The sequence below is a fragment of the Garra rufa genome, chromosome 22 (genome assembly GCF_049309525.1).
Source record: "Garra rufa chromosome 22, GarRuf1.0, whole genome shotgun sequence".
Lineage (NCBI taxonomy): Eukaryota > Metazoa > Chordata > Actinopteri > Cypriniformes > Cyprinidae > Garra > Garra rufa.
In genome coordinates this window covers 4,283,418-4,310,477 of record NC_133382.1, presented here as the reverse complement: position 1 = coordinate 4,310,477, position 27,060 = coordinate 4,283,418, and the positions used below count along the sequence as shown (strand labels likewise).

At 37.4% G+C, this 27,060-nt stretch overlaps 2 protein-coding genes across 4 annotated transcripts in view; both read left to right on the top strand.

Moving 5' to 3' along the window:
* The window catches only part of abcc3 (ATP-binding cassette, sub-family C (CFTR/MRP), member 3), a 399,896-nt gene that overhangs the window by 242,769 nt on the left and 130,067 nt on the right, over positions 1-27,060 (top strand). The gene's annotated exons all lie outside the window — the stretch shown is intronic.
* The window catches only part of LOC141297701 (ras-associating and dilute domain-containing protein-like), a 38,477-nt gene continuing 16,012 nt past the window's right edge, over positions 4,596-27,060 (top strand). Inside the window, exons 1-5 of the mRNA XM_073828149.1 lie at positions 4,596-4,975; positions 6,635-6,952; positions 14,504-14,736; positions 19,160-19,467; positions 26,366-26,977. Of these exons, the coding sequence (XP_073684250.1) occupies positions 4,842-4,975; positions 6,635-6,952; positions 14,504-14,736; positions 19,160-19,467; positions 26,366-26,977 (1,605 nt within the window). The 5' untranslated portion in view covers positions 4,596-4,841. The remainder of the gene's footprint in view (positions 4,976-6,634; positions 6,953-14,503; positions 14,737-19,159; positions 19,468-26,365; positions 26,978-27,060) is intronic.

The following is a 27,060-nucleotide window of genomic DNA, read 5'->3' as shown; positions in this document are numbered from 1 at the left end:
TTTGTTTTTGAATCTCAGAATGTCCTGTATTTGTTTGTGTCCACTGACCACTAGATGGGACCCTTGTCCAGACTGATAACTTTCCAAACACTTACAGAGAGTTTTACTGAAGACAGGAGTCAAATGGACTCTGTTTAGGCAGTTTGCTGTGGTTGATTATGGGTTACAGTCTGAGGTTTGGGGTCTGTGGTTGTTGGTTTTGTTATAGGTGCGTTACATAAATAGGGTTTCAGATTACATAGACAGACAGAAAGATGGCTGCATAGATGGTTGGATGGATAGATGATAGATGGACAAATGAAATGATGGATGGATGGATGGATGGATGGATGGATGGATGGATGGATGGATGGATACATGGATGGATACATGGATGGATGCATAGATGATTGGACAGATGTAATGATGATGGATGGGGGTGGGTGGGTGGATGGATGGATGGATGGATGGATGGATGGATGGACAAATGAAATGATGGATATATGGATGAAAGGATGGACAAATGGAATGATGATGATGGATGGATACATGGATACATAGATGGATGGATGGATGGATGGATGGATGGATTGATGATAGATGGATACATGTATAGATGGTTGGATGGATTGACAAATGGAATGATGATGGATAGATAGATGGATGGATGCATAGATGGATGGATTGTTAGATGGATGGTTGGATGTATGGACAAAAGAAATTATGGATGGATACATGGATAGATGGATCGACGGATGGATGGGTTGATGGATGGATGGATGGATGGATGGATGCATTGATGGATGGATGGACAAATGAAATGATGGATATATGGATGAAAGGATGGACAAATGGAATGATGATGATGGATGGATACATGGATACATGGATGGATGGATGGATTGATGATAGATGGATACATGTATAGATGGTTGGATGGATTGACAAATGGAATGATGATGGATAGATAGATAGATGGATGGATGCATAGATGGATGGATTGTTAGATGGATGGTTGGATGTATGGACAAAAGAAATGATGGATGGATGGATACATGGATGGATGCATAGATGGATGAATGGATGGATGGATGGACAAATGAAATGATGATGGATGGATGGATACATGGATGGATGCATAGGTGGATGGATGGGTACACAACTGGAATGATGATGGTGGATGGATTGATGGTTGAATAGATGGACAAATGGAATGATGATGATGGATAAACAAATGAAATGATGATGGATGATACATGGATGGATGCATAGATAAATGAGTGGATGGATAGTTGGTTAGACAGATGGAGAAATGGAATAATGATGGATGGATGGATGAATGGTTGGATTAAAGAATGGATTGATGGATGGATGGACGGACATATGGATGGATGAGTAGATATATATGCATGAATGCATAGATGGATGAATGGGCAGATAATGGATGGATGCATTGATGGATGAATGGACAAATGAAATGATGGATATATGGATGAAAGGATGGACAAATGGAATGATGATGATGGATGGATACATGGATACATAGATGGATGGATGGATGGATTGATGATAGATGGATACATGTATAGATGGTTGGATGGATTGACAAATGGAATGATGATGGATAGATAGATGGTAGGATGCATAGATGGATGGATTGTTGGATGGTTGGATGTATGGACAAAATAAATGATGGATGATACATGGATAGATGGATCGACGGATGGATGGGTTGATGGATGGATGGACAAATGGAATGATGATGGATGGATACATGGATGGATGCATAGATGGATGAATGGATTGATGGATGGATGGATGGATGGATGGATGGACAAATGAAATGATGATGGATGGATGATACATGGATGATGCATAGCTGTATGGATGGATGGATGGATGGACGGACAAATGAAATGATGATGGATGGATGGATACATGGATGGATGCATAGGTGGATGGATGGGTACACAACTGGAATGCTGATGGTGGATGGATTGATGGTTGAATAGATGGATAAATGGAATGATGATGATGGATAAACAAATTAAATGAAGATGGATGATACATGGATGGATGCATAGATAAATGAGTGGATGGATAGTTGGTTAGACGGATGGAGAAATTGAATAATGATGGATGGATGGATGGATGGATGGATGAATGGTTGGATGAAAGAATGGATTGATGGATGGATGGACGGACATATGGATAGATGAGTAGATAGATATATATGCATGAATGCATAGATGGATGAATGGGCAGATAATGGATGGATGCATTGATGGATGGATGGACAAATGAAATGATGGATATATGGATGAAAGGATGCACAAATGGAATGATGATGATGGATGGATACATGGATACATAGATGGATGGATGGATGGTTTGATGATAGATGGATACATGTATAGATGGTTGGATGGATTGACAAATGGAATGATGATGGATAGATAGATGGATGGATGCATAGATGGATGGATTGTTAGATGGATGGTTGGATGTATGGACAAAAGAAATGATGGATGGATACATGGATAGATGGATCGACGGATGGATGAGTTGATGGATGGATGGACAAATGGAATGATGATGGATGGATACATGGATGAATGGATAGATGGATGAATGGATTGATGGATGGATGGATGGACAAATGAAATGATGATGGATGGATGATACATGGATGATGCATAGCTGTATGGATGGATGGATGGATGGACAAATGAAATGACGATGGATGGATGGATACATGGATGGATGCATAGGTGGATGGATGGGTACACAACTGGAATGATGATGGTGGATGGATTGATGGTTGAATAGATGGACAAATGGAATGATGATGATGGATAAACAAATGAAATGATGATGGATGATACATGGATGGATGCATAGATAAATGAGTGGATGGATAGTTGGTTAGACGGATGGAGAAATGGAATAATGATGGATGGATGGATGAATGGTTGGATGAAAGAATGGATTGATTGATGGATGGATGGACGGACATATGGATGGATGAGTAGATATATGCATGAATGCATAGATGGATGAATGGGCAGATAATGGATGAATGCATAGATGGATGGATGGATGGATGAATGAATGAATGAATGAATGAATGAATGAATGAATGAATGAATGAATGAATGAATGAATGAATGGATGGATGGATGGATGGATGGATGGATGCATGCATGCATGGGTGGATGAATGGACAATGGAATGATGATGGATGGATACATGGATGGATAAATGGATTGATGGATGGATGGATGGATGGATGGATGGATGGATGGACAAATGAAATGATGATGGATGGATGATACATGGATGATGCATAGCTGTATTGATGGATGGATGGATGGACAAATGAAATGATGATGGATGGATGGATACATGGATGGATGCATAGGTGGATGGATGGGTACACAACTGGAATGATGATGGTGGATGGATTGATGGTTGAATAGATGGACAAATGGAATGATGATGATGGATAAACAAATGAAATGATGATGGATGATACATGGATGGATGCATAGATAAATGAGTGGATGGATAGTTGGTTAGACGGATGGAGAAATGGAATAATGATGGATGGATGGATGAATGGTTGGATGAAAGAATGGATTGATTGATGGATGGATGGACGGACATATGGATGGATGAGTAGATAGATATATATGCATGAATGCATAGATGGATGAATGGGCAGATAATGGATGAATGCATAGATGGATGGATGGATGGATGGATGGATGAATGAATGAATGGATGGATGGATGGATGGATGGATGCATGCATGGGTGGATGAATGGACAATGGAATGATGATAGATAGATGGATGAATGATTAGATGGATATACATAGATGGATGGATGAGCGGATAATGAATGGATGGATGGATGAATGGATGAATAAATGAATGGATGGATGCATGGGTGGATGGATGGACAAATGGATTGATGATAGATGGATGGATGGATGATTAGATGGATATACATAAATGGATGGATGGATGATGGATGGATGGATACGTAGATGGACGGTTGGATAAATGGATGGATGGATTCATAGATGAATAGATAGATGGATGATGGATGGATGGATACGTAGATGGACGGTTGGATAAATGGATGGATGGATTCATAGATGAATAGATAAATAGATGGATGCTGGATGGATGGATACGTAGACAGTTGAATAAATGGATGGATGGATTCATGAATGGATCGGTAGATGGATAGATGGATACATAGATGGATGGATGCATAGATGAAGTGTTAAAATGATAAAATATGAAACAAGTGATGGATTTAAGTCTTACTGATTAGTTTCATTGGTGAAAATGTTATTCCATGGTATGTTGGTATGTTTTGAGCTAAACTTCAATAAAATTGGTGGAAAAAGACACTTTTTTTCCTGTAGTCAACCATTAGAGTCCGTCCGTCCAGAAGGAACCTCCCTTCAGCGCATCAGCAGCACATTTTGTCAGTCAATCTGTAGTTGCGTCTCAATATCCAGTAGGCTGTCTGTATAGTCAGCATTTGTAAGCATCACAGGCACGCGCAGCATTTTTAACAGAGCTAACTCGGGAACGCGCCCATGATGCCCACAAGTGCTGCCCACGTAGACAGTTCTGCTCGTTTGAGACCCAACGCGTGCAACGCGTGAGCAGAAAGTTTTCGTCTGGATGTCATTCTGCTCTCGATTTGAAGAGTTCACGTTGCTTCTGGAGTGATGTCTGCCTGTACTTAGCGGAGTATGATATGTGTACAGCTCGGGCTGGTACGTGCCGGTCATTCTAACGGACCCGTTACTTTGACTACAAGAGCTCCGGACAGCGGTTGGGAATGATGATCGGACAGGAGCGGAGCTCACAGACATCCAAACCGCCTCCTTCAGCCTCACCTGCGGCTTTACCGCTCAGCGCGTCCCGCAGAAGATTCTCACGCGTCGGGAGGAAACAGAGCAATGGATCGGTCCAGTAAGTTCACTTCTGAAATCCCACTTACTTAGACAAAAGTTCACAAAGGACTAAATTTGTCATTCATAAGCTGTCATTTTGAAATAAGATTTCTAGTTAGCTAAGTAGATGCAAGCTACTGTCAAAAGAGTTGATGTGTTCAGAGTGAATTGATTTTTAAGTCTCTTACAAACTTAAAGCAGCAAGTGTTTTTTCCTCTTCCCACACAGCAAAAATATATTTGCAATAATATATTTATATATTTACCTAAATATATTCTCTATCAATGTATTTTTGCACATATATAAATATATATTTTTTAAAAAGCATTTATTTAAAAAATATTTTTTGACCTGCATATTTCAGCATTTCCTTGGCACAGAAATACATTTAGGAATATATTTTGCTATCTGATGGTTAAAATTAAATATATTTACTATTTCAAAAAGATATTTCATTGAGCTTCACTGATTGCAACATATATTTAGCATACATTTCAAATATATTTTTGCCATTTATGTTATATTAAAGTAAAATAAAACTTATTTCAACTTTTTACCATACCTTCAACATCTTATGATTTTTAAAATATAATTCTTTAGAAAAGACTTATAATAATTTTGGAAACATTATGAGAATGTTCATTTTGAAAGTTCTATATATGTAGTAGAAACACAAAAAAAAATGCTTAAGTATAAATTAAGACTAAATATGAGATGTTACGTCAAAATATCAAGGTAAATATCTGAATACTTATTGTGAATCCTTTCCGGTCAAGCTGCAATTTTGGCGAATTATGCTAAAAATAGAGGAAATATTATTCAGTTGTAGGTATGATACAAAACATATTATAAAAATGGCAAAATAGATATATTTATTTATTTTAAATTCTTATATTATTTTTATTCTTTTATTTGTTTTCATTTTTTTCTTTCTTTTTTTAAATATTTATTTATTTTTTGTTTAAAATGTCATCATATTCCACATAGTTTGAGGTATAAATGTCACCGCATTCTTTATTAGCATTGATGGTTCATTTAATTGGCAACACATACTTTAAACATCAATAGAGACTTTCCATTTCACACAAGGTTCTTTAAAATGGAAAGAGCTCTGTAGATTATTAAAATGTTTGTTCACTGGAAGGGTCTTTGGAGAACCCAAAAAAATTCTATGGCATCACTATGGAAACCCTTTTGGAACCTTTATTCTGAAGAATTTATGGTGGAAATGTTCAAGTGTTCTTCATAAAAATAAAAAAAAAGACACAAGAATGATTTCTTCGGGGTGTGGACAATGTTGTTCACTTTTGGACAATGTTAGTGGAAAAATTAAACAAGTTATACTGTGAAAAGAATGTTTTAAGAGACTTTATTTAGGGCCAGTAGTTGAAGAAACACACACGGTACTCCTGACGCAATTAGTGAAGGCTAAAAAGAAGCTTTTGTGCCTCTGCTATTGAAATAAACTGATTACCGGATTGGACGAAATCCTCAAAGTATTATGCAGACTGCAGAGCTTTGCATGTGAGTTTTTTAAGTCTCTTTGTTCATTTTGTGAACATTGCTGTTCATTAACCTTGTGCTAGTAGATTAGCTATGAACAGCCTGACTTAAGCGACATAGGTTTGCATCTACAGTCCAGTAGAGAACAGAGCAATCATTTTGGTCCCTCTTCCAGGTCCAGCTCATCCAGCGGCACGGCCAGATCAACGGAGAGCGTGGGAATCCGCCAGCCGGCGAAGAACAAGATCCGGCGTCACCAGCACCGTCTGTCGGCGGTGTTTGGCCGCGGGCCTCGAAGAGGTTCTGGAGAGATGGCTGATGCAGGAGAGGAGGCGCTGGCGACAGACGACCCCTCCGAACTGTCCAATCACATCACGGCTCCAGGCATTCTGAAAATTTTTGGCACTGAGATCTGTGAAGGAGCCAACTACAAGAGCGTTTTGGCCACAACACGCTCCAGCGCCAAAGAGCTGGTTAAAGAGGCACTCGCCAGGTGAGGCCAGAGAAGAATGCAACTGATTTTGCTGCTGTTTAACAGCAAAACTTTAACCTGTTAATTGTCCCTTCGCTTTTTTAGCACAGACATGAAAATGCATTATCCAAACTTAAAGGTGCCATAGAATGGAAAACTGTATTTACCTTGGCATAGTTAAATAATAACAGTTCAGTACATGGACATGACATACCATGAGTCTCAAACACCACCATTTCCTCCTTCTTATATAATTCTGGTGTTTGCAAAAGACCAGATTTAACAAACCGCATATTCAACAAACCGCATATTAAAAGCGGCTAGAGCTCCGTAATTAAATATAAATTCCCTCCATGTGCGAGCTATTGAGATGAACAGCTCTGTGAAACAGCCAATCAGAGCAGAGCTCATCATTAATATTCATGAACCTTCCAAATAAGGCAATAACAGAGCATCCTAGGGTTGTAAATGGACTTGTAAAACCGTTTCTGGAGATTTTTAGCCCTTTCCTATGCCATATACCTTCTATGTAGATATCAGAGAACAATTTAAAATATTGTATAAATGCATTCTTTAAATGGTTGTAATTCCAAGACCTAAGGTTATAGATTTTTACGCTTGCTGTGAAGCAAACATCTTTTATTTTACACCAAAAAATATATTTTACAAAAATAGTTTGGACTCAAAAGCTGCTAGAAATTTTAAGTCATATAACTAATTAAGTTGTGTTCCGAAAATCTTTGAAGTGTTCTTCTGACATTACCAGCTGACAGGGAACCTCAACTAACATTTTTTAAAAGTTATATAAATGTTACGACAAAACAGCTAATCATGTTAGAAATAAGCTACACTGTAAAAAGTTTTCACCAGTTTCAACTTAAAAACTTAAGTTTAGCAGCTGCCTTAAAATGTTAAGTTAAACCAACTTAAGTAATTTAAACTCACAAGTTAAATCAACTCATTTTGATTGTAGTAAGTTCAAATGACTTGTAGTTTTAAGCTGATTTTAACTTAAAAAGACAGCTGCTGAACTTTTTAAGTTGAATCTGGTGAAAACATTTTACAGTGTAGCAACATGTTAACAATTTACTAATCATGCAAACTGCTAATCATGCTAAAACATGCTAGCAAAATGCTAATCATGCTATAAATAGAATAGAAACATGTTAGCAACATATTAATCATGCTAAAACATGATAACAACATGTTAACAAAACATTAATCATGCTAAAAAAATGCTAACAGCAAGTTAATATGCTAATCATGCTATACAGATACTAGCAACATGTTAATCATGCTAAAACATGCTAACAACATGTTAATAATGCTAGAAATGTTAACAACAGGTTAACACAATGCCAGTCATGTTAAAAATATGATAGCAACATGCTAGCAAAATGCTAATAATGCTACAAATATGCTAACAACATGTTAACATGCTAATCATGCTATACAGATGTTAGCAGCATTTTAATTATGTCAGAAACATGCTAGCAACATGCTAATCATGTTAGAAAAACTTGATAGAAACATCTTAGCAAAATACTAATAATATTAAACAACATGTTAGCAAAATATTAATCATGTTAAAACATGCGAGCAACATGTTAATAATGCTAGAAATATGCTAACAACATCTTAATATGCTAATCATGCTATAATGCTGGCAACAAGTTAATAATGCTAAAGGCATGCTAGAAACATGTTAGCCAAATATTAATCATGTTAAAAAACATGCTATCAAAATGCTAATAATGCTAAACATGCTAGCAAAATGCTAATAATGCTATAAACATGCAAGCAACACGTTAATCATGTTAGAAACGTGCTATTCATGCTAAAAGCATGCTAGAAAGATGTTTACAACATGCTAATCATGCTAGAAACATGGTGGCAACATACTAATCATGTTAAAAAATGTTAAAAACATGCTAATCATGCTAGAAAAATGTAAGCAAAATGTTAATCATGCTAAACGCATGTAGAAACATGTTAATAATGCTACATGTTAGAAAATTGCTAATCATCCTAGAAATATGCTTACAACATGTTAGCACATGCTAATCATGCTAAAAACATGCTCGCAACATGATAATAATGCTAAAACATGCTAACAATATGCTAACCATGATAAAAAGCTATCAACATGTCAACCATGCTAAAAACATGCATGCTAATAATGTTAAAACATTCTAGCAACATGCTAATCATTTTAACAACGTTGATGACAAAACCTTCTTAAAGTCATGTTATCAACTAACGTTAAGAGAAAACATTGTGAGATCAATATTCCTGGAACATTCTTGTGACGTGATTTTTTCACTTGATGAACATTGTAAGAAATGTTTACAATAATAAAACGGTATTGTTGATGTTCATAGAACATTAATAAAGATGAACATTCAAACAATGTTAGATTTTCGCTAGCAGAACATTGTAAGAAATGTTTTTGAAACCTTTAAATAACATTATGGACATTTCATCATTAAAGAAACACTTCAAGACAATGTTCCCACAACATTTTTATAACATATAAAATATAATTTGTTATCTGGGTTAATACAATTCTGTCTCAATATCACTTTTGTCACAAAACAGAAGTTGAAATATGGAACAAATATGTTTTGTCAAAATTAGTAAAAGATTTGACTATAAAATGGTGCAGTAAATTTGAAACATGACACATAATTAAATGCTAAAAGTATGCTTGAAACATGATAGCAAAATACTAATAACATTAAAACATGCTAGCAACATGCTAATAATGCTAAGATATATTGACAACATGCTAATCATGCTAAAACATGCTAACAACATGGTAATCACGTTAAAACATGATAACAACATGTTAACAAAACGTTAATCATGCTAAAAATATGCTAACAGCAAGTTAACATGCTAATCAGGTTAACACAATGCCAGTCATGTTAAAAAAATGATAGCAACATGCTAGCAAAATGCTTATAATGCTACAAATATGCTAACAGCATGTTAACATGCTATACAGATGTTAGCAACATTTTAATTATGTCAGAAACATGCTAGCAACATGCTAATCATGTTAGAAAAACATGCTAGACACATCTTAGCAAAATACTAATACTATTAAACAACATGCTAGCAACATGTTAATAATGCTAGAAATATGCTAACAACATCTTAATATGCTAATCATACTATAATGCTGGCAACAAGTTAATAATGCTAAAGGCATGCTAGAAACATGTTAGCAAAATATTAATCATGTTAAAAAACATGCTAGCAGAATGCTAATAATGCTAAACATGCTAGCAAAATGCTAATAACATGACACCTCCCACTTGATTTAAAATACATTTTCCATGGAAATAAAATATCTAACTTCAAAATGGAAGAGTTTTGAGTGGTTAAGCTTTCAAATGATACCTACTTTATGATGATTACTAAAATATGTGATGGAGAAAATGCACCAACAGTTAATAATAGGGTTCCATGCAAAAGCTAAAAGACTTAGCAATTCAAAAATATATTTAGTTGTGTGAAACAATATTTAAATTTGGCTGATGATATTTGATAGTATTTAAAAAAATATTTAAATTCATAATGTGGTTGCTATTTTCAACAAAAGGTCCAGATGATTTTCTGAATGGCTTGGATTTACAGTAAATGCACAAAACGGCCTTTGTGCACACTGGTTAAAGTCCATTGTAATGGCATGTGAAGTTTTCATACCAAATGTCTCGGTTGGTTTGGAGAAGTTTGAAATTCAAGGCAAAAGAATTCCTTGGTGAAGCCACTTTGGATCAAATGCTGCGTCAGCACTCAGATACTTAAAATCCTCCATTCTTTCACAATTCTACAGCTAACATGTATGCCTGAAAGTGCCTGCCTTTCTTAGACTGTAATATTGTACTGTAGCTTTTATTAGATTATATAGAATGCATTAAAATGATCAAAAGTGACAGTAAAGACATTTATAATGTTACAAAAGATGTCTGTTTCAAATCTTTCTATTCATTAAAGAATCCTGAAAAATAAAATGTATCTCAGTTTCAACAAAAATATAAAGCAGTGCAACTGTTTTAAAAATTGATAATAATTAGAATTGTTTCTTGAGCAGCAAATCAACATATTAGAATCATTTCTGAATGATCATGTGACACTGAAGACTGGAGTAATGAAAATTCAGCTTCGATCACAGAAATAAACTTGATTAAAAAGTTTGTCAAGACAAACTTTAAGTTGGCTTGATAAAGCCGGACCAGAAAGTTTTAAAAGTTTAAGAAGTTTAAAAAGTTACAAAAGTTTAAGTTGAAAAGTATTAAAAGTTGAAAAAGCCATTAAAAGCAAGTTGCTAGTATGTTTTTAGTTGATTTAGCATGATTAACAAGCTGCTAGCATTATAAGCAAGTTACTAGAATGTTGCTAGCATGATTAGCATGTTACTAGCATGTTTTTAGCACGACTAGCATGTCACTAGCATGTTGCTAGCATGATTAGCATGTTGATAACATGATTAACATGTTGTTTGCATGTTATTAACATGATTAGCCAGTTACTAGCATGTTTCTAGCATGACTAGCATGTTGTTAGCATGATTAACATTTTCTAGCATGTTTCTAACATGTTGCTGGCATGATTCCTACCTAGTGCTATTCGAGTTTATAATTTGTCTGTCTAGAGAAGTTGTGTTGTCAAAGGGTATTGTAGTCACATGTATTGTTTATAGATACAATAAGTGTTTATTGAATGTATTGAGCTGCCATGATGATTTAATTTCCCTTTGGGATTAATAAAGTTTATCTAATCTAATTAGCAAGTTACTAGCATGTTTCTAGCATGATTAGCATGCCACTAGCATGTTTTTAACATGAATAGCCTATCACTAGCATGTTGTTAACATGATTAGCAATTTACTAGCATGTTGTTAGCATGATTAACAAGTTACTAGCATGTTTCTAACATAATTAACAAGTTGTTAGCGTTTCTAGCATGATTAGCATATTACTAGCATGTTAGTAGCATGACTAGCATATCACTAGCATGTTGCTAGCGTGATAAGCAAGTTACTAACATGTTTCTAGCATGATTAGCATGTTGATAGCATTTTTTAAACATGATTGACGTTGTTAGCATTTTGCTAGCATGATTAGAACGTTGCTAGCATGTTTCAAACATTATTAGCAAGTTGCTAACATATTTCTAGCATGATTAGCATGTTGATAGCATGTTTTAAACATGATTGACATGTTGTTAGCTTTTTGCTAGCATGATTAGCATGTTGCTAACATGTTTCTAACATGATTAACAAGTTGCTAGTACGTTTTTAGCATGATTAGCATGTTACTAGCATGTTTCTAGCATGACTAGCATGTTACTAGCATGTTTCTAGCATTACTAGCATATCACTAGCATGTTGCTAGCATGATTAGCAATTTACTAGCATGTTTTAGCATGATTAGCAAATTACTATCATGTTTCTAGCATGATAAGCATGTTGATTAGGGTGACCATATTCTGAGAATCAAAAAAGAGGACCCCTAAACCCCCCCCCCCCCTTTTTTTTTTTTGCAATTCGTCTGTGAAACTACATTTGCGTTTCGGCATGTTAGTGACACACAGCTTTTGCAGCGTAGCTCCTCGTTTGTTTTGTTTTGACAATTAGGTCTATCACTTCATCAGACAGGTACCCAGGGCTGGACTGGGGTTAAAATCCGGCCCTGGACAAATTCAGCCCATCCAGCCCATTAAGTTCCACATGAACGTTTTCTTGGGTTCCCTAGTGATTTCTACTCTATAGACAAAAAAGTTTTGAATTTCTCAAAGTATCTTCCTTTATATTACACAGAAGAAAAAAGTTAATACAGGATTGAAATTACATGATGAGCAAATGATGACAATTTTTATTTTTGGGTGAACTGTCCCTTTAAGAACTTTATAAGACCCATATTTAATTCGTTAATCAGGCTCTTATTGAATTAACATTAAAACGAATTACAACTAAACATTTAAAAGAAAGAAATTATTGCTTAGAATATAAGTATTAGTAAGACGGTGGTCACAAGAAAACATTAGTTATGTGTTTTTTTTTTCATAGTTTAAAAATAAACTATGAAATTTGTAATAATTTTGTTTTGACAGTAATTATTTATTGGTGTTTTCTACTTAACTTCATCATGCAGTTTCCAATGTCGTGGCTGTTTTCAGCCAGCCCAGCAGAACTTACAGAAACTTTAATGTTCTCATATCACATGACTGTATAACACAATTCTGTGTGTTATCTGAACGGATCAAGCAACTTGCGCTGTTTATCACTGTACATCGTGGCAGAATCGCAGCGCGCGTTCATCAGCTCTGTGCGAGTGACTGATCCCACCGCTTCACACTTTTCGGCTATTTGCGGTTTTGAATGCGCTATAATTTAAAATAGCGCCTAATATGGGGGAGGTCTCCCTCGCTTCGGTGGTCGGCCCACTTCACCACCGCCCCACCGGGAATGTCCCGGGGCTTCCGATGGCCAGTACATCCCTGGTACTTCAGAATAATGCCGGTGGGCAGTGGCTGCATTTAAAGTGCTGAATGACGGTCAGTGAAATGAGGTAAAAAAAAACCCCGGACATTTTATGATATTTTACAAAATCCCCCCGGACATAATTTTATAGCCAAAAAGGAGGACATGTCCGGGTAAAAGAGGACGTATGGTCACCCTAATGTTGATAGCATGTTTTAAACATGATTGACAAGTTGTTAGCTTTGTTACTAGCATGATTAGCATGTTGCTAACATGTTTCTAACATGAATAACACGTTGCTAGCATGTTTCTAACATGATTAACAAGTTGCTAGTATGTTTCTAACATGATTAGCATGTTACTAGAATGTTTCTAGCATGACTAGCATATCACTAGCATGTTGCTAGCATGATTAGCAAGTTACTAGCATATTGTTAGCATGAATAGCATGTTTCTAACATGATTAAGAAGTTGCTAGTGTGTTTCTAACATGTTTCCAGCATTATTCGCAAGTTGCTAGTATGTTTCTAGCGTGATCCGCAAGTTGCTTGTATGTTTCTAGCGTGATCAGCAAGTTGCTAGTATGTTTCTAGCGTGATCCGCAAGTTGTTAATATGTTTCTAGCGTGATCAGCAAGTTGCTAGTATGTTTCTAGTGTGATTAGCAAGTTGCTAGTATGTTTCTAGCATGATCCGCAAGTTGCTAGCATGTGTCTAGCATGATTAGCATGTCACTAGCATGTTTCTAACATAATTAGTAAGTTACTAGCATGATTCTAGCATGGTTAGCATATTGCTAGCATGATTTAGATCCCAGTTTTAATCAGCAATTTTAGAAAAAAACATGAGTCCGATCATTGAGAAAGGATAGAGCAGACCCAGTGAGATCAGTCTGAAGATCTGGGCTGAGTTTGGAGTTTGTAGAGCTAAAGCTCTAGGAGGAGGAGCAGTTGATTATTTGAGTCTCAGAAGAATAATAATAATATCTATGAGTTTAAGTAGCATTTCAGCTATTTTGAATTGTAATAATATTTGACAATTTCAACTGTATTTTTGATCAAATGCTGTTAATATTTGTTTCAGATACTCCCTGAGCAAAGAAGATGCTGATGACTTTGTGTTATGTGATGTGATCGGCTGTATTGGAAACCAGTGCTGGAGGACCGAATGCGTTCGTGTGGTAGGAGACAATGAGAAGCCGCTGCTGCTGCAATCGCTCTGGAAACCCAAAGAAGGATTCGCTCGCCGCTTTGAGATCCAGCGCAAGGCCACTGTAGAAGAAAACAACTCTAAAGACAAGGACACTGTGACCGCTGGTACACCTAGACACCATTCCTCCTGCATAATCACATGCTCAGCATTTCAAATTTAACCCACTGTTATGATTTGTTGCAATATTTCCATACTGAATTGTGATTGGCTGTCTTGTTTAGACCTATTTGCATATAAATTGTGATTGGTCTTGAATGTACACTGCCACTCAAAAGTTTGGGATAAGTGAGATTTTTCATGTTTTTTAAAAAAAAGTATCTTATGCTGTTTCATTTGTTTAATCAAAAATACAGAAAAAAGTAATATTATGAAATATTATTGCAATTCAAAATAAGAATTTTTATTTTAATAAACTTTAAAATATAATTTATTAATGTGATGCAAAGCTTAATTTTCATCAGCCATTACTCCAGTCTTCAGTGTCACATGATCCTTTATGTCACAAGGATGGTCGGAGACGAGCGGGTCCATTTGCAGCATTTTATTCGTACAGACAAACACACAGGGGCAGGCAGAAATCGTCGTCAAACACAGGCAGAAAGGTCGGGGCTGGCAGCAAGAATCAAACACGGGATGGAGTCCAGGAATCAAAACACGGGAAAACAAACACGGGAAGAAACGCTCAGAAATGCAGCCGAGGCAATACAAGACTTCGCCCAGAGCTAAGTGTGACAGTGGCTTATATGGTGTCTGTGTGATTAACTGCAGGTGTGTGTGTGTGTGTGTGTGTGTGTGTGTGTGTGTGTGTGTGTGTGTGTGTGTGTGTGTGTGTGTGAGAATGAGCTGCAGGTGTGAGCAGTGATGGGTCCAGTGGCTTGTGGGGGATGAAGTCCATGATGTAAGGTGCAAGAGTTTGTGATCCCAGGGGGACTGAGGCTCAAATCATGACAGAGCCCCCCACCTAGGAGCGGCTTCCAGACGCTCCAAATACCTGTGTGGTAGTTCGGGATGGAGTGGGCATGGCACAGAGGCCTGAATGGAGGCCCCGGTCCATGTGCAGGTGGAGAACCAGGAGACTGAGGCGGAGCCGACGGAGGGAGAAGCCATGGTGGAGGAAGGGGTGGCTCCTGCATGGGGCTGACCGACGGAGGAGGAGCCGGCAGAGCCCGAGGTGGAACCGGAGAGGCGAAGGTCATGGGCAACACCGAGGATCCGGAGGGCCAAGGCGGAACCCAAGGCTCTGGCGACCAAGGCGGAGATGGAGGTCCGGAGGTACGCGGCGGAGCCGGAGCAACAGAGGCTGTGCCCACGGGAGAGAGGAGGTCCACAGAGCCGGTAGGACGGAGTGACAAGGCGCAGCCAGAGGAGTAGAGTCCAGAGGCGAAGGTGGGGCGACGACTGACCAGGGCGGAGCTGGAGGGACGATGGAGCCCGGTGGAGCTGGTGGGCCGACGGCCGACGGCGGAGACGAGGGAGCAGAGAGCCGGGGTGGAGCCGCAGGGTCGGAGGGCCGAGGCGGAGTCCAGGACTCTGAGGCTGGAGGCGATGGTGAGGGATCCTCTAGCCAGGGCACCGATGGAGACTGGCAGTCCCACGGCAAGTCCTCTGCACCGAAGGTGGGTTGAGGGTGAGCAGAGGGACTGTCAGGAGACAGAGGTGGTGGGACTGGAGCAGTAGGGAGGGTGGGTGGGAAACTCAACAGTCCATACACGGCCTCCGTAGCTCGAATGGGGAAAATATACAGTCCATAAATGGCCTCCGTGGCCTGAACCGGGCAGACAGGAATCTCAGGACGGCTGGACGGAACCAGCGGAGGCTCTGGAAGGCTGGGCGGAACTAGCGGAGGCTCTGGAAGGCTGGGCTGAACCAGCGGAGGCTCTGGAAGGCTGGGCGGAACTAGCGGAGGCTCTGGAAGGCTGGGCTGAACCAGCGGAGGCTCTGGAAGGCTGGGCGGAACTAGCGAAGGCTCTGGAAGGCTGGGCTGAACCAGCGGAGGCTCTGGAAGGCTGGGCTGAACCAGCGGAGGCTCTGGAAGGCTGGGCGGAACTAGCGGAGGCTCTGGAAGGCTGGGCTGAACCAGCGGAGGCTCTGGAAGGCTGGGCGGAACTAGCGGAGGCTCTGGAAGGCTGGGCTGAACTAGCGGAGGCTCTGGAAGGCTGGGCTGATCCAGCGGAGGCTCTGGAAGGCTGGGCGGAACTAGCGGAGGCTCTGGAAGGCTGGGCTGAACCAGCGGAGGCTCTGGAAGGCTGGGCGGAACCAGCGGAGGCTCTGGAAGGCTGGGCGGAACCAGCGGAGGCTCTGGAAGGTTGGGCGGAACCAGCGGAGGCTCTGGAAGGCTGGGCGGAACCAGCGGAGGCTCTGGAAGGCTGGGCGGAACCAGCGGAGGCTCTGGAAGGCTGGGCGGAACCAGCGGAGGCTCTGGAAGGCTGGGCGGAACCAGCGGAGGCTCTGGAAGGCTGGGCGGAACCAGCGGAGACTCTGGGAAGGCGGCCATCTTGCGAACAGGCTCTGGAAGGACAGCCATCTTGCGTGTAGACTCTGGAAAGGCAGCCATCTTGTGAACAGGCTCTGGAAGGGTGTTTACTGTGGGAACATTGTTGTCTTCTTTGATTCCCACAGTAAAGGGAGAGCACTCATTTGCAGAGCAATGTCCACGTAAGTTTGTAAAGTCCAGCTAGGTTAGAACGTGGGCATCAGTGAAGCCAATGGCTCTAAGAGTCCTCCACGGAAAAAAATCATCAGGCATACATCATCCATAGAAGTCTGCTTTGCCAATTCCACAAAGTCCATAGCATAATCCTCAATAGACCGCTCACCCTGCTTGAGACGCATGATCTGTACAGTGGGGTTCGTGCTGGAACCGGATGACACCATACTAGCTGCTGGATCCTTGTAGCGGCGAAGTCTTCTGTCACAAGGATGGTCGGAGACGAGCGGATCCATTTGCAGCATTTTATTCGTACAGACAAACACACAGGGGCAAAATTTTCAGTATTTTTTAAATCAAATAAACTAGTGGTGGGCCGTTATCGGCGTTAACGTGCTGCGTTAACGTGAGACTCATATCGCGCGATAAAAAAAATATCGCCGTTAATCTATTCTCAAAGTTGGGTTGGGAGCTGGGTCTAAACTACGCAAGATATGATGACTTTCACCTTGATATTTTAGCGCGGATGACGTATATCTATTTGAATTGCACTGTAGGGGGCGAGAACAAGTCTTCAACTTCTGTGAAATTACCACATCAAATGAGACGCGCAGACATGGATGCAGTTATGAAGCCGCTTCAGGGCAGGTGCGTGCGTTGCTAGACCCTTTTTACTGGGGCACGTGCCCCAGTGAAAATCTGCTGTGGCCCAGTAAAATCTCAAGTTTGAGTTATAATTTACTTTGATAATCCCGAAATAAAGACATTAAACTATATGCAACAACTGAATTGACGCTTCTAAAAGCAACGCAGTTTATTGGAAGACTATGCACGCAGATAGGCTATCCATACCCGCGCGCCTGTGTATTTTACGGGAACGCGCACGTCGTACAGCCTTTTGCGCAGAAGTACTTGGTTACACAAGTTTGTATAGTTAATTGTGTTGTAAATGCAATTGTCAAGCAGTTTGTAATGCATTTTGGAAACAGGAGATGAGCGCCTGGTCTAATGCGCCACCTGGCTTGAGAAACCCGTTCTCAAAGACTTACTTTTAGTCATTATTTGGGTAGCACACATATTCTGAATGCCTTCAGCAGAATTTAAATTAGCCATTTTAATCTAGATTAATCTAGATTAATTTCAAGATTTAATCTAGATTAATCTAGATTAAAAAAATTAATCTATGCCCACCCCTAAAATAAACGCAGCCTTGAAGTCTCCTTTAAAAAGCATTAAAAATCTTACTGATCCCAAGCTATTGAGCGGCAGTAAAAAATAAAGAATTAGTTTATTTGCTGAAAATGTTCTCTCAGGCCATCCAAGATGTAGATGAGTTTGTTTCTTCATCAGATTTGGAAAATTAAACATTTAATCACTTGCTCACAAATGGATCCTCTGCAGTCAATGGGTGCCGTCAGAATAAGAGTCAAAACAGCTGATAAAAACACCACAATATTCCACAATTAATCAACACTAACATTTTTTAACTAAAATATGAGTCCATAACGCTTCCTCCAGTGAAAAAGTCCATCTACTGTTGTTTTCGCATTTAAAATCTGTGCAGATTTCTCTCCTGATTCTGACTAGACTTTGTTATTATGGATTATGGACTCATATTTTAGTTAAAAATGTCTTAATGATGAATTTGTTTCTTACAAACATGCAGCTTTTGGCTTCTCAAGATTTAACTAATGGACTGGAGTGGTGTGGATTACTTGTGGATTATTATGATGTTTTTATCAGCTGTTTAGACTCTAATTCTGACGGCACCCATTCACTACACTTTGATGGAATGATACATTTCTCCAAATATGAGGAAGATACAAACTCTACATTTTGGATGGCCTGAGGCTGAACTATTCCTTTAACACTTTCTTCAGGTATAAACGCACAGGCACGAAAGCTGCAAAAGACACGCTCCCGAGGGAAATCTGTCCCGCTGGATGTATGCAGACACAATCTGTTTAAGAGTCTCAGTGAGACGGATCTGACAGCTGAAGCTCAGAGCACCTGTATGGAGCGAACGCAGGAGGAGGATCCAGAGGCAGAGGCCGACAAAGCGACACAGTGTCCTGCTAATGAACGCGAGGAGACGGAGAGCAGCGATGACAGCGCCACACAGTATTCCATTCACCCGCCTCTGGACTTCCCCTACTTCCTGCTTCTGCAAGGCTTCAGTTACAGACAGGTAGGACAGACTCACACTATATCTGTGCTGCTCCTCCCTCTCGCTCACTTCACCGCTGCACATGTCTTTCCTTCAATCCATCAAACACACACACGCCACTGTTTCTGGAATTCGATGTCATGAAGGTTGTTATCAGTGCAGCATATTTAAGTTGGCTTGAGGAAGCCAGCTTACTGATCTACTGCTATTTAAAGGGGTCATCTGATGCCCATTTTCCACAAGTTCATATGATTCTTTAGGGTCTTAAAGGAACACTCCACTTTTTTTGGAAATAGGCTAATTCTTAAAACTTGACACTTCCGTAGTTATATCGTGTACTAAGACCGGCGGAAAATGTAAAGATGCGATTTTCTAGGCCTTTTTTTTAGGAACTACACTCCCATTCCGGCGTAATAGTCAAGAAAGTTTGCTGCCGTAATATGACTGAAGCAGGCGCAGTAATATCATGCAGCACATCGCAGCACAACGTGACCAACTGCATGCACAGGGAGCATTCCTCATTGGAAGTTACCTAACTGGGACTAATTTCAGGCGCTGCGTGATATTACTGCGCCTGCTGCGTCCATATTACGGCAGCAAACTTCCTTGACTATTACGCCGGAATGGGAGTGTAGTTCCTAATCTTATCGGCATAGAAAATCGCATCTTTACATTTCCGGTCTTAGTACACAATATAACTGCAGAAGAGTTTTAAATAGGACAAATATCGAAACTCATTGTTATTTTTGAACGCGATGCTATTGGTCTAATAGGATTCAATGATCTATGCTAAGCTATGCTAAAAGTGATATCGGCAGAACAGGCGATGATTCACACGAATATAGACACATATGCAGATCGGGATCGGCGCTTTCCTTTTTAAAAAACGAAAGTAATGTTATCCTCGAGAGTTTTGAGAGTAAATGACGACTGCTATGTTCATTATTACATCCAACAACAGAACACCTCAATCGCTCAATCTGAGACATTCTTGTCTTCCTCTGCATCTGAGTCACACAATGGTGATCGGAGTCTGACTGTTTCAGCTCGATGAGGGCGGGTCTAAGGTAAGGCACTCATGTCAATCAACTGTGTGTCGTCACACCGACAGGAAGCTGAGAATGAGCTGATTTTAAAAAGGGGATATTACTTTTAAAGATTAAAACAAAACACACATTAATGTTCAAACAACATGTAAAAGTGAGTTTTGCATCCGATGACCCCTTTAAGCTTCTTCTTCTTCTTCCTTTTCTAAGACAATTTTTTTTTTCAAGTTACAACCACCTTCAGACTGGTCTGACTCAGGTTGCTATATCTTTTTTAAATCATTGGACTAGCGATTTTCTGTAAACGGATGATCAAAGCTATGAAAAGTCCCATAGACTTTCATTGAGGGGGTGAAAACTTTTGTACAACAAGTCATGTAATGTTTCTAGTATTTAATCTGTCTATCACCATCAAAGTTCAATAACTATCCTAGGACTACGTGCTAAATTATGCTAGCAACATACTAAAACATGTTAGCAATTTTGCTAATCATGCTAACAACATGCTAACCATGTTAAAACATGCTGACAACATGAAAATCATATTAAAACATGTTATCAACATGGTAAAAATACTAGAAATATGGTAATAACATCTTAACAACATGGTAATCATGTGAGAAATATGGTAGGAACATGCTAGCAACATAGTAATCATGCTAAAAACATGCTAATCATGTTAAAGACATGCTAACAAAATATTAATCCTGCTGGAAATATACTATAAACGTTTATGTTATGCAACATGCTAATCAAGACTAATCGTACTAGAAACATGCTAGCAACATGGTAATAATACTAGAAAATATAACCAGTAACTTGTTGATTATGCTAATAACATGCTAATCATGCTAGCAACATACTGGTCATGCTAAAAACATGCTAGTAACTTTCAAGTCATGCTAATGACATGTTAATAATGCTAGAAACTTGCTAATCATGCTAGAATCATGCTAACAACTTGTTAATAATGGTAACAACATGCTAGTAACTTGTTAATCATGTTAAAAACCTGCTAGCAACTTGGTAATCATGTTAGAAACATACTATCAACTTGCTAATCATGTTGAAAACATGCTAGCAACAAAAGCTAATCATGCTAGAAGCATTCTAGCAACTTGTTAATAATGGTAACAACATGCTAGTAACTTGCTAATCATGTTAAAAACCTGCTAGCAACTTGCTAATCATGCTAAAATCATGCTAATAACTTGCTAATCATGTTGAAAACACGACGTCATTCTACAAACATGTTAGAAACATGCTAGCAAATTGCTAATCATGCTAGAAACATACTAGCAACTTGCTAATCATGTTAGAAACATACTATCAATGTGCTAATCATGTTGAAAACATGCTAGCAACAAAAGCTAATCATGCTAGAAGCATTCTAGCACCTTGGTAATTATGTTATAATCATTTTAGCAACTTGTTAACAACTTGTTAATCATGCTAAAACATGCTAGCAACATGCTAATCATGCTAGCAACATGTTAGCAACATGCTAATCATGCTAGCAGTTTGCTAATCATGTTAGAAAAATGCTAGCAATATGTTAATCGTGCTATAAACATGCTAGCAATTTGCTAATCATGCTAGAAACATGTCAACAACTTGCTAATCATGCTAGAAACATGTCATCAACTTGCTAATAATGCTAGAATCATGCTAGCTACTTGCTAATCATTCTACAAACATGTTAGAAACATGCTAGCAAATTGCTAATCACGCTAGAAACATACTAGCAACTTGCTAATTATGTTAGAAACATACTATCAATGTGCTAATCATGTTGAAAGCATGCTAGCAACAAAAGCTAATCATGCTAGAAGCATTCTAGCACCTTGGTAATTATGTTATAATCATTTTAGCAATTGCTAACAACTTGTTAATCATGCTAAAACATGCTAGCAACAAGCTAATCATGCTAAAACATGTTAACAGCATACTAACCATGCTAGCAACATGCTAGCAGCTTGTTAATCATGTCAGAAACATGCTAGCAATTTGCTAATCATGCTAGGAACATGCTAGCAACATGTTAATCATGTTAGAAACATGTTAGCAACTTGCTAATAATCCTAGAAGCATGCTAGCAAATTGCTAATCATGCTAGAAACATACTTGCTTTTAAACTTTTAAAACTTTTTATACTTTTACTTTTTATTTCTTTAAAATATCCTGGTCCAACTTAAAGTTTGTCTTGACAAACTTTTTTGATCTAGTTTTAACTTTAGAGTGTTATTTTATATTAGAGTAAATGTGCTCAATTACAACTTTGTCATTACAAATATATTTCAATGCACAACATACAAGCTTCAATAGAAATAACATTAATGTAAATTTCAGTTGATCATAAATTCTTGTCAATGCATTCATATTTCAGAGACAACCATGTTAAACATTAGATATAAAGGGTCAATATCAATTTAAACTATTAACATATACTTTTAAAGTATATTAAACGTATATAAAACCTTAGTAACCTTAAAAGGTTTTGGCGCCACATTCCAGCTTTTACTGCAATTTGAGACTTCAGCTTGATGTTTTATGTTGTTAGACATAAACCAGGGATGTTTGACTACAGAATTATAGGGATTTTCTCATTTTGTTTGTTTTAGGAAAATGATTCAGTCAGTGATCAGAATTTACAATCTTACAATCACAAAGATTCACTCCCTTTGGATAATACAACACAGGTGACGTCAATAACCCATGGAAAAAAACGCTCTCACATCCCTTCGATTCCATTGGAAAATAACAGAGTGTGCCAAACAGAGGAAAAATGGCATGAAAAATGAACACGTATGCAAAAACAGGCCTAGTGTTCACACCGGACAGGAAGTGGAGTGTCCAAAGCGGAGCGTCCGTAGGGCGGACACACTTCCTGTCAGATTAACCGTGTGTGATGACAACTGTAAATGAGCAAACATATACTCACTCTACATGTGAACTCCACATGCGTGTTATGATTATTATACTCTCTGTCCATACTAACAGATGCCAGCCTGCTCCATTGTTTGAGCCCTGCTCTGTGGACATTATTATTATCAATGATACTGTAATCATTTAAAAAGTTAAAATAATGTTATATAAAATATATATATCTTTGACTTTAGTAAAAGCAATTTATTATTAATACATTAAATGGTACACGTTTTCATTATTATTTTTAATGTATTATTTATTATCATAATTAATGATAGTTATTACACTCTAACTCAACTATTGTTTAAAAACAAATCTATGGCTGGTTAAAAATGAACCCAAAATAGGTTGTAAATAAAAAATCAGACACATAATTACTAGAGGCATCAGCAATAATCAAAAGGTAAACATTTATTAATAAGCAATAAAAAAAAGGTTTATTATTTAATTATTATTTATTCAATATGTTCATTTCCAACCTATTTTGGGTTAATTTTAAGCAATAATAATAATAATAATAATAATAATAATAATAATAATAATAATTTACGGCACTTTTAGAGTGTACTTTAAAATGGTGATAATAATATTCTATGAAAAATGTTTTTGAAAAATTATGTTTTTGTCATCACAAAAACCAGTGTGTGTATTATATATATATATATATATATATATATATATATATATATGAAATATATTATTTATTACGCTACTTATTATTGCTATTATTAGTATTATATTATGTTTTTTTATTATTTAAAATGTTAAAAAATAAAAAATAAAAAATATTAAAAGATGTAAAAAAATATATAATAATATAATAATATAAATATAATATAACAAAATATATTGTAAAAAATAATGAATTAAAACCAGTTAATTTAAATCTTGCCACAGTTAAAGAGTACACTATAAAAAATGTTTTCATACATTTTTATAACATATTATATATGTTTATTATTATTATTATTATTATTATTATTATTATTATGTATTATTTATTACTAGGTTGCCAATTAAAAATAGACACATAATTTCAAGAGGCATCAGCAATAATCCAAAGGTGAACATTTATTAATAAGAAATTATAAAAAAAAGGTTTATTACTTAATTATTATTTATTCAACTTATTAATAAATGTACATTTATTGAACATATTAATAAATTCATTTTAAACCAAAAATATAGTAATTTAGAGCATTTTAGTGTTCTGTAATGTAATAATATTAAAAAATGTATATATATATATATATATATATATATATATATGTATATATATATAAAATATAAAATATATTAATATATAAAAAATCATTTAAATCTTACCACAATTAAAGAGTACACTATAAAAAGTGTAAAAAGTGTTTTCATAATTTTTAATAACATATTATTTGTATGTTATTATATACATATATTTATTATTATTTTTAATAGCATTGTTTTCTCTATCCATTTGAAATTTAATTCTGATTAACATTTGTCATTTTTACTTTATTTTCAATTTTCATTATCAGTATTAAATTCCAAATAGTCCAAAAAGTGCTTTAAACATTTCACTAGAGGCTATAACTTTTTATTTTTACCATTATACTATAATTAATTTATTTACAGTTTTTTAATCTACACATTTAAGGCAACAATTAAATGTAAGTTTTTAGTTTTAGTGGGTTGACACTTTTTAAATAAATGACAACTAAGGATTGTTTACTTATTTGTGACCCTCAATGACAATTTTTCAGGATTCAGTTGAGACCTATACAGGAATAAATAATCTTTCTATTGATGTATGGTTAGTTAGGATAGGACAATATTTGGCCGAGATAGAACTATTTGATAATCTGGAATCTGAGGGTGCAAAAAAAAAAAAAAAAAATCAAAATACTGAGAAAATCAACTTTAAAGTTGTGCAAATGAAGCTCTTAACTATGCATATTATTAAACAAAAATTAAGTTTTGATATATTTACACTTGGAAATTTACAGAATATCTTCATGGAACATGATCTTTCCTTAATATCCTAGTGATTTTTAGCATAAAAGAAAATTTGATATATTTTTGTCTATTACTGGCTATTACTTTTTTGTTGTCCAGGATAAGATTTATTCCACAAAGATATGTGGATCAGAGTCTGCTACAAAAATACTTTAATCCCTTAACTGTCATCCCCCATTTTTTAAAATAGGCATGAAAGTGCACTATCCAAACTTTAATTGTTGTAATTCATGAACACTTTGGAATACAGATCTAAGGCTGGTCTCTTTTAAAAAAAGACAATCAGCAGATTATTGCAGAAGTGGAATTCTTTCAAAAAAAAATAAAGTTTCAACAAATTATAGAAGTTTAAATTTACTGTAAATAAAATTCACTGTACAATTTTTATTATATTTTATAAAAAAATACATATTTTCCATAACAGGTTTTATCCTAAATTTGACATTAAATTGAAGCCTCATATCTAAATAAGTTATGTTCCAAATTTGAAGTTGATATAAAAAAAAAATTGAGGTTCCTGTGAAAGTTTGTTTAGACGTTATACCACAAATAGCCACCGGGTGCCATCCAAATGCTATATATTTTTTTCATGCATTTTTCATTCTATCACACAATAACCACCACATATGCAATCCTGAGACTCAGACCTTTCCAATGATATGTTTTTTGTCAAGATTGTAAAAAGTTGTGATTCTAAAAGACCGTAATATGACACCATTAAGGGGGAGGAGGCCGCCAAAGGATTTTAAAGTACCATTTCCATTGTAAGCCAATGTCCGATTTCAAAATGGTTTTCACAGGGTAATTGCTTTCAAATGATATATAAATTATGATGGTTACTAAAACATTTGATAGAGAAAAATGACAACGGAAAAAAGAGCGCCAGTTAAGGGGTTAAAGAAAAAAAATTCTCATTTTACAATTTTCCTGAATGTATTTCATCCCTTCCTCAGGATTTTGTCATCTATGCACTGATCAATAGCTCTACAGTATTCGGACGCCACGTTGAACAAACTCACAATGAGACTGAGAGTGATGCTGATCGCATGAATCTCTGGGCTCCTGATCTTCTGCCCAATCACTGCAGCGTCCAGCGTCTGGACGTCAATCTGTCTGGAACCGTGAGCCGACTGAAACCCCTCAACAGAGCGAAGGTCAAGAGGAACGGAGCCGTCATCAAGCACGAGGTGGAGCTGCAGTCAGGAGACCTCATCGCGTTGGGCGATCATTACCTCTTCATGTATAAAGACCCCACCTGTCCAAAGGTCGCGACCCCGGCGGAGGTCACTCACCAACGGCCTCCTCTCTGTAAAACGTGCGTGAGAGAGCGAACCTGCTTCAGAGACGTGGATGGAGCGGAGCTGCTTCTGCCGTATGACGTGGAGCACGAATCCAGGGTCCTGAAGGAGATCTTCAGCGTGGTTGAGCAGGATCCGGCCGCACACAAACTGACCGCGGCCTTCCTGCTGTGTTTGTGTCTCCAGCAGTCCTCCGCTCATTTCTCAATGCCGGCCCTTCGGCGACTGCTGCTACAGACGGCCAACGAGCTGCAGACCATCGTATGGGTGAGTTTATTGAGTCATTTCATGCGCAAACGATTGCTTGTCTTTTGGCCAGTGTTTGGATTTATGGTAATGTTGAGAGGAAA